Source organism: Hemibagrus wyckioides, linkage group LG19, assembly GCF_019097595.1.
Source record: "Hemibagrus wyckioides isolate EC202008001 linkage group LG19, SWU_Hwy_1.0, whole genome shotgun sequence".
NCBI lineage: Eukaryota > Metazoa > Chordata > Actinopteri > Siluriformes > Bagridae > Hemibagrus > Hemibagrus wyckioides.
This window is the reverse complement of record NC_080728.1, coordinates 13,636,032-13,645,300: the sequence shown is the minus strand read 5'-3', so window position 1 is coordinate 13,645,300 and position 9,269 is coordinate 13,636,032. Positions and strand designations below refer to the sequence as shown.

Below are 9,269 nucleotides of genomic sequence, written 5' to 3'. Positions count from 1 at the left end.
TGCCAAATTGCGCACGTGTTATCGCCTGCCCACATGACATGACTACAGTGCAGAACCAGTACACTAAAAAGTGAAACCCACGTTTTATTTGTTAAAAAAGGTTGCCATTTAAAAATTTTATTAAAATAATGCAATAAAAAAAGTGCAACAGCACTGCATTAAAACGGCTCATATATGCGACTCGACACAAAACGACTCATAGAATCGACTCTTTCGCGAGCAACACTTTATCACAATATAATAATAAAAACCTTATTTATGATCTTACCACAGGCTTTTTTTTATTTGAAACAAAGGCACATTCATAAATAACAATTTCTATTTACATTTAATGTCCATTTTATAGCTATATGGCTAAATACACCTGCTAATCCCCCGGACAGGCATAACATTATGACGACCTGCCTAATATTGTGTTGGTCCCCCTTTTGCTGCCAAAACAGCCCTGACCCGTCATGCACCGTGTATCCTGACACCTTTCTATCAGAACCAGCATTAACTTCTTCAGCAATTTGATCAACAGTAGCTCGTCTGGTGGTTCGGATCACATAGGCTAGCCTTTGCATTGAGCCTTGGCTACCCATGACCCTGTCGCCAGTTCACCACTGTTCCTTCCTTGGACCACTTTTTATAGATACTGACCACTGCAAACCGGGAACACCCCCACAAGAACTGCAGTTTTGGAGATGTTCTGATTCAGTGGTCTAGACATTACAATTTGGTCCTTGTCAAACTCGCTCAAATCCTTACGCTTGTCCATTTTTCCTGCTTCTAACACATCAACTTTGAGGACAAAATGTTCATTTGCTGCCTAATATATCCCACCCACTAGCAGGTGCCATGATGAGGAGATAATCAGTGTTATTCACTTCACCTGTCACTGCTCATAATGTTATACCTGATCGGTGTATATGTAAAGTGAGTGCTGGTGTTGTGTGTAAGTTGTGTACTTGCAATGTGTTAAATCTATTGCACTATTGGTGCCTTAACACTGCTTTTGCCCAGAGTAAAACTGAATTTGTGTTTTGTTTGGAATAATTACACAGAGAATATTACAGTATTTCAGGAAATATGCAAATAAATCATTTGCATATCAGTATTTTTGGACAAAAATACATTCTGCCCCATTTGGAAGGCAGTAAGTAAGGCAGTAAGTGTCCTAGTTTCGGACAAATTTGAAGTCTCCCTCTCATAGAGGCAATCCCTTAATTCTGGTTACTAGATGAGAATTTTAAAATGTTTGAGGGGGAACAGATGCTCCAATACCACATCACAATAATAGTCACGAACCATTTTGAAGTCAATTATCCTCATATGGCTAGTTATAGGCTACAAAAACATGTTTGTGATTGTTATGTCAGACATCGCCTGCCACTCAATATGTTTTGAAAAGCAAAGCATTTGTTTTATTAAAAATTGTGTCATGTGTGGTACTGTCACTGGACCATTCATATACTGCTGGTGTATTGATCAGATTATCCCTGACGTATGTAGAGTTTTAGACTGATAATATTCTTTCTTGACCAAGTGAACCAGTATTGATGTATTCATTGATAAAGACTTCAAAAGCACTTCTGTAAGTCTCAATGTATGTGGTCATCTGCCAAATAGTGTAAATATAAATGTAAATGTGTCTAAAATGGAAGCCCACATGGGGGAAACAATAACTCAAAACTACCAAAAATGTAAGTTTTCAATCTCCATCTGTAAGGATGTGTGTAAATATTACTAAACACTAAATTAGTTTAAAATAAATAACATGGATACACTGAAATTCAAACCCAATGCTATTTTAACAGTAGGTGGAGACAGAGTAACAGCAAAGATTTACTTGTATGTCCAATTTACACAGTAAATAAGCCATTATTTGCATATCGGAGGCAAATTCTTGTAGGAAAATTTACGTTTGTGCATTCAGTAAAAGTGCATTTTCAGCTATGTCAAAAGCAATCTCTTTCAGCACCATACTTTTATCTGCAGTCTGTAGGATGGACCTGAGACTAGACCAAAATACTTTTTTCTTGGTTTCATCTTTTGGCCACTCCAGGTAGGTTTTTTGTTTTAGTAAGGTTCTTAGCCTCAGAAACTTCTTCGGCAGAGAGTCGGACGGGATGGGCTCCAACAGGATGAAGACCAGCGAGTCATCATTCAAACTAATTGCTCTGTGCTGAGCGAAAAAGAGCTCATAGTTGCACCATTCGCTCTGAACAAAGTGCTTTGACAGGATAAAGATTGTTTTGTAGCTGCTTTCCACACAGCTAATGATATTGTCCACAATCCATCGGCCGGGTACAAAGTCTCGCTCGTGAATGCAGATGTTCAAGCCTGCGCTCTCCAAAGTCGGGACTAGTTCAGAGTCCACCCAGGTGCAATCATGCTGGCTGTAGGAAATGAATGCGTTGTAATGAAAGGTGCTGTTTGTTGATTTATCAGTCTGTTTGGTGCTCTGTTGCTTCACTCTTATCCATACCCAGAGCATTTTGGTGTACCAGACACCGTCACACACATAGAAAATGATGCCCAAAGCAGCTGTAATAGCAATAATTACAGGTAGAGCCACTGCTGCCTGGAGTCCTGGTAGACAGGAAAGTTTTACTGGTTTGTAAGTGTCTAAATACTTTCCTGCTAGTGATGGTGGAGAACTGCATGTGTAGTCTAATGGCCAGTCAGGAAGAAGAGTCTTATTCAACATGGTCAAAAACCAAAAATTGTCACAATCACAGACAAATGGATTGTTACTGGCTTTTAAAATCTGCAGGCTGGAGAGACCTTCTAGCACTGTCTGGTCAATAGACGTGATGGCATTCTGATCAATGTACAGGGTTCGCAGTGCGGGTGCATGGAGATCTGAGGGGATGAGCTGTATGTTGTTAAAGCTCAGGATGAGATGTGTGAGACTGGGGAACTGTGAGAGGACATCTTGGGAGATGAAGCTTATGCCTGTTTTGGAGAGGTCAATCTTTTGGAAATGAGGGGACAGGTATTGAAACACAGTGTTGCCCAAGTTGTTATGGCTGAGATTCAGTTCAGTGAGGTGCGAGGGCCAGGAGCATGGTGCACGGATTTGAATGGAGTTGAAACTTAAGTCGAGGGACATTAAAGCCTTCATTTCATGAGTCCTCTTCGAAATATACGCCAGGTCCGAAAAACGATTGTTGCTTAACGAAAGCTGTCTCAAAGCTGGAAACACACTCTCATATGAGCACAAATACCACCAGAATCCTGTATCATCCAAAAGGTTGTTTGATAAGTCCAAAATTTGCAGGGATGGTATAACTGAAATGAGATTGCATGGAAGAATATTCATTCCAGTACCAGAGAACTTCAGGTAAGTCAGCTGAGAAATCAAGTCCATGCTCATGTTGACTGTAGGATACCGATATTGATAGTGGTTAACACCGTTGAATACAATTGCTCGTAAACTGAGTGTATGGTTCTGACTGGGGAATTGAAACCCATATGGTGTGTCTTCATTATAAGTAATGTTTAAAAATTCAAGCTCCTCAAAAGATGATTTCCAGATATTTTGGAGGAGTTTCACCATGACAGAGCTGTTTATCAAAGTGTCCACAATGGTTAAGTTGGACAGTACATGGAGTTTCTCAAGACTTTCAAAAGGATCACTTGTAATTGTACATTGATCTGGAAAGAGCTTGATTAGCCTGATTTTCCTTGTATGTGTTTGGTCAAGGTCCATTAACATGGTTTTGAAAATATCAAACTTGTCACAAAAGGTCACTCTCAGAGACACTTCCTCCAATGATCTTATTTGAGAAAAAGAACCAGCTTCGTATTTTTGTATCTTAGTGCCACTTCCAAATGTGAATCGTTTTAAACTTGTATTTCGAAGTGGTGCCAAATCTCCGATTTCAACTGAGGTTACTTTTGTACTACCTATTGCGAAGGTAGTAAGATATGTCAAGTTACTGAAAAAGGCTGGAAGTCTATAGTTCTCGTAAGCATTGGCGGAAAGGTCTAAGATCCTAAGTTGTGGCAGAGGCATATATGGAATAACGGTCAGTGGGTTGTAGGAGATGTTAAGAACCTTGAGTTCTGAGTTACTGAAGAAGGCATCAGGGGAGATGAATCGAAGGCCACAGTGGGTGATCTTGAGAAAACACAAGCGAGGGAGTCTGTACAGGTCTTCACGGACAATACTGGAAATATTGTTCTCAGAGACATCTAAGTATTCAGTGTCATCTGGCAAGTTTGATGGGATCCTGTTCAGTTTGCTGTTGGTAAGGTCCTTTGAATTCTCCCTCCTAAAGGAACAGAGCTGGACTTTTTTGTCTACATCCATCAAAACTGCAGATCTGACCATTAAAAGGAATGATGGGACTGCAATCGTCCAGAAAGTGGGTGGCATGCTGTACAACGAGAACACCATAATTAGTTCATGTACTTGAAGGTTATATGTAACAGGTGAAAATAGTATGTTAGGCATATAAAGTTATTGAATCAATTTAGTAAAATTCTAATTTTGTGAAAATAGTGGATGCCATTGTCAAATTATCAGGAGTAGAGTAATACTTGAGTAATTGTACTTCATTACAGTACTCAGTGGTCTCTTCTTCTCTGGATATGACTGTACACTATACGTCAATAGAATGAGTGCATTCTATTTGCAATTCACTTTAATCATTAATGTTAAAAAGAACGCTACAAAGAGTAGTTAAAGCTATAGTTTTCCATGTGCATTTGCATACATGGATAAACCACTGTACTGTACTGCATCTCAGTAAAATGTTTCAGTATGCTAGATTTAGCAGTGACTTACTAAAACAAGGCGTTTCCTTTTCCAACCTAAAAGGCATATTGACGTAATTTGCTACCATTAATTTGCTATATATTCATACGTTTCCAGGTGACTCAACTAATTTCTCTAGGCACATCGAAACAAGCAATTCAAGTTCTAGCCATATTAGTTAGTAAGATTAGTATTTTACTTCTGATAAATTCATGATCGAACTATGTATTTGTCAAATGAATATGGTAAAAGATGAAATTCTAAAATTCTTATTTACCTTAACGCCTTTGTTAGAGCTCAAACACAACTGTAGATAATAGAGAAGTTGTTTCTTCTTCTCTTTTCCTCTGGGTCTGAAAAATCCTCAGATGTCATTAGAAATATTAAATACCCAGTATTACAACTTCCTTTGTGTGTGGTGGGTGGGGGGTGTGGCAGTATGGATGTTGCAGTTCTGGTGCAGTGGTCAAAAATAATACGGCTTGGAAGTTCACCCATGTAACTCAAGCATCACGCATTTAACCATGCAACCTATTACCATAACACATGCTTGCAGTCAGTGACAGAATGTAAATGTGTGAATAAAGTCTGCCATTGTAAAAAACAAAAACTATAAAACAAACTTCTGTTTTCTTAATAGCATGTATCAAAAAAGGAAGTTTTAGACATTCATTGTAAGTGTAACAATCCAGAAACAAGGAACTAAATTCAAATTTCAGAAAATCACTAAGCACGCATAAGCATTAGCCCAACGATGAGAGATCACATTAAAATGGGATTTAAAAAATTCTAAAACAAAAGGAAATGTGCCATATTCAATATTAAAGTATATTAAATATTTATGTATATGATATATAAAATATTTCAGTATTTAAATTTAGACAAATTTTTGTTACTCCTATTTACAAAAAATTCTATCAGATTAGATTACATTTGATTATTGTCATTGAACGAAATGCAGTTATCCTCTCCTTCAAACTGTAAGGACGCGCTCGAGGCAGGCGTAGTAGAATCCATATGCAGATCTTTATTCACAAAAACGGCAGGCAAGAATCGGAATCGATATGGCTAAGCGAAAGGGTCAAAAACCGGAAAATCAATAACTAGCGAACATAAACCAAAACCGCAAAACCGAGACTCGTAGAATCCATCAGTGTCCAGTGGTGGGGGTGGTTCAGTGATAGCGGGGCCGGTGGTCTGAGGCTCGTGGAAGGGCTTGAGTAAAGACACATGGAAGGTAGGCGAGATACGATACGATGCTGGAAGCTCAAGGCGGAAAGAAACTGGATTAACTTGGCGTAGAATTTTACACCAAGCTTAACTTATGACAAGGAAGTTTCAGTTTTATATTCCTAGTAGAGAGCCACACCTTCTGACCCACTTGGTAAGCTGGGTGGGGACGCCGACGCCGGTTAGCTTGGATCTCTTGTCGTCAGATCGCCCTCTGGAGACGAACATGGGCTCTTTCCCAGACCTCCTGACTACGTCTTGACCAGTCCTCAACTGTAGGCACATCCGAGGGTTCCCCGGACCAAGGAAAGAGCGGAGGTTGATAGCCTAATACACATTGGAAGGGAGTTAAGCCGGTCGAGGAGTGGCGCAATGAGTTTTGGGCATACTCAGCCCAGGGGAGAAACTCACTCCAACGGTGTTGCTCACGGCTGCAGTATGTTCATAGGAACTTCCCAATTTCTTGATTAAGCCGCTCCACTTGGCCATTGGACTGGGGGTGATACCCAGAGCTGAGGCTGACATTGATCCCGAGTTCTTTGCAAAACTCCGACCACACACGAGATATGAACTGTGGGCCGCGATCAGAAACAATGTCCTCGGGTAAGCCATAGTGACGGAAGATGTTTTGGAAAATGGCTGTGGCTGTTTCCATGGCAGTAGGCAGGCCTTTCATGGGGATTAACTTGCAGGACTTCGGAGAAAATCGGTCGATTACAACCATGACTGTGGTGAAACATTGAGAGACAGGGAGGTCTGTGAGAGTCTACTGAGATGTGAGACCAGGGTCGGCGTGGAACTGGCAGTGGTTGAAGTAGACCTTCTGGTAGCTGACGGCTCGTTCGGGATTGTGCGCAGACCGAGCAGGAATGGATAAACTCCTTGACATCGTGGTTGAGCGATGGACACCAGAATCTTTGTCGTACCAGCTGAATGGTTCTACGGGTGCCGGGGTATCCTGAACTCAGGCTCTCATGGGTCCATCGTAATACTTGTTGGCGGAAACCCGTGGGTACATAAACTTTGGTCGGTGGACATGTTGGGGGAGGAGCTTCTGTCGATTGAGCCCATTCAATTTCACTCATCAGGTCCCACTGCACAGGAGCTACTTGGACAGATGGTGGAAGGATAGGCTCTGGGCTGGATGGTGGCTCTAGGGTTTCATGGATTCGTGACAGGGCATCTGCTTTCCCATTCTTAGACCCGGGGCAGTAGGAGACTGAAAACTTGAATCGTGTAAAGAATAGAGCCCACCTAGCTTGCCGTGGGTTGAGACGCTTGGCTTTCCGAAGATAGGCCAGATTTCTGTGATCGGTAAGGACCAGGAACGGGTGGCAGGCCCCTTCGAGCCAGTGCCTCCATTCTTCCAGGGCAGCCTTTATCGATAGTAGTTCACTGTTCCCTACATCATAGTTAAATTTCAGCCGGTGTGAGCTTTCGGGAGAAAAAAAAGCACAAGGATGCAGTTTTCCGGACTCAGGTTGACGTTGAGAAAGCACAGCCCCTATCCCACAGCTCGAAGCATCCACCTCCACTACGAACGGCAGCTCAGGGTTAGGATGACAGAGTATCGGAGCAGAAGAAAAACTTTAAGTTTCTGAAAAGCAGCTCTGGCATGATCAGTCCACTTTAATTTCTTGGGCTTGTCTTTCAGCAGTGAAGTCATTGGGCTAGCAATGGTACTGTAGTTCCTGATGAATCTCCTGTAAAAGTTCGCAAATCCGAGGAAGCATTGCAAACCCTTGATGGAGGTAGGTTCGGGCCAGGATGTGATGGCGGACACTTTTGATTGATCCATTTCCACTCCTTCATGTGAGATTACATATCCTAGAAATGTTACTGTGGAAGGATGAAACTCACATTTCTCCAGTTTCACATAGAGATTGTGGTTGGTGAGGCGTTGGAGGACAGCACGAACATGAGAAACGTGTTGATCTAGGCTGGCGGAATATATGAGGATGTCATCTATGTAAGCAATGACGAATTTGTTTAGCATATCCCTGGACACTTCATTCATAAGTGACTGGAAGACGGCGGGGGCGTTCGTAAGTCCATATGGCATGACCAGATACTCGTAATGTCCATGTGTTGTGTAAAACGCCGTCTTCCATTCGTCGCCCTCCTTTATCCGGATGAGATTGTCGGCGCTGTGCAGGTCAAGCTTGGTGAAGATTTTAGCTCCTTGTAACTGTTCGAGGGCTGCAGGAACCAGGGGAAGAGGGTAAGAACACGGGACTGTGACTGCGTTCTGGCCTTGGAAGTCAATGCAGGGTCGAAGGCCGCCGTCCTTCTTTACTACGAAGAAGAACCCTGCCGCTGCTGGTGAGGTAGACAGGCGGATGTATCCAGCTGCAAGGGCTTCCTCAATATATTCCTCCATAGCAAGCTTTTCAGGAAGTGACAGGGGGTAAATGCGATTCTTAGGTGGCATGGTGTTCGGAAGAAGGTCAATGGCACAGTCCCAGGGTTGATGTGTGGGTAATCTGGCGGCCTTTTCTTTACTGAAGACCTCTTGGAAATCTTGGTATTCTTTAGGGAGTGTGACTTGGAGCGATGATTCGGGGCTTTCGATAGACGTGGAAAGGCATGGACGGGTTATCGGGTTGCAAAAACAGTTCTCTAGGCAAAAGGTAGACCACCTTTTTAATTCCCCCTCCTTCCATGAAATGTCCGGGTCATGAAGTTGAAGCCAGGGAAGGCCTAGGACGACAGGGTTTGATGGTGAGGAAATAACGAAAAATCTATCTTTCTCTGTGAAATAATCCGATCTGAACTTCCATGTGTGGTGAGTAAGAAGGCCCTCCCCAATGGGCTGAAAATTTATGGCAGTGACTTAACGGCGGAGTGCATGGGATAGTAGATAGGCCGAGCTCACGGACCAGGTTGCTGTCTATCAGGTTCACTGCTGATCCGGAGTCAACCAGCACTGACGAAAAAACGAGTCATTGTGAAGGACGTAGGCAGGAAGAGAAACCTTAGAAACCAGCTTCATGACTCCTCTCTGGGATGTGGCAGGTTTCCCTGGGCATTGGAAGACTCTGTGACCTGGTTGTCCACAGTAGAAGCACAGCTGCATCTGCACACGGCGTTCGCGCTCCACCTCAGAAACACGAGACCTCCCCAGTTGCATAGGCTCGGTGACTTCCTCCTCCTGGCTGTGGTATTCCATAGTGCCACGTGGTGAGGAACGAGGTGTGGGGGTGCGAGTACGATGCTGGCGCCGCAGGTTGTCAAGGCGAATAGCAGTGGATATGTACTGGGAGAGAGTAACATCAGTGTCTCTGCACGCCAT

At 42.8% G+C, this 9,269-nt stretch overlaps 1 protein-coding gene across 1 annotated transcript; it reads right to left on the bottom strand.

Annotated features, from left to right (window-relative positions):
• Positions 1–379: 379 nt before the first annotated feature.
• Positions 380–5,480, bottom strand: LOC131369788 (toll-like receptor 1). The gene is made up of 2 exons (XM_058416639.1): positions 5,025–5,480; positions 380–4,367 (listed from the first exon to the last, which is right to left on the bottom strand). Exon 2 carries the CDS (start codon positions 4,364–4,366, stop codon positions 1,901–1,903), a length of 2,466 nt encoding a protein of 821 aa, XP_058272622.1. The 5' UTR covers position 4,367; positions 5,025–5,480; the 3' UTR covers positions 380–1,900.
• Between the last annotated feature and the right edge of the window lie 3,789 nt (positions 5,481–9,269).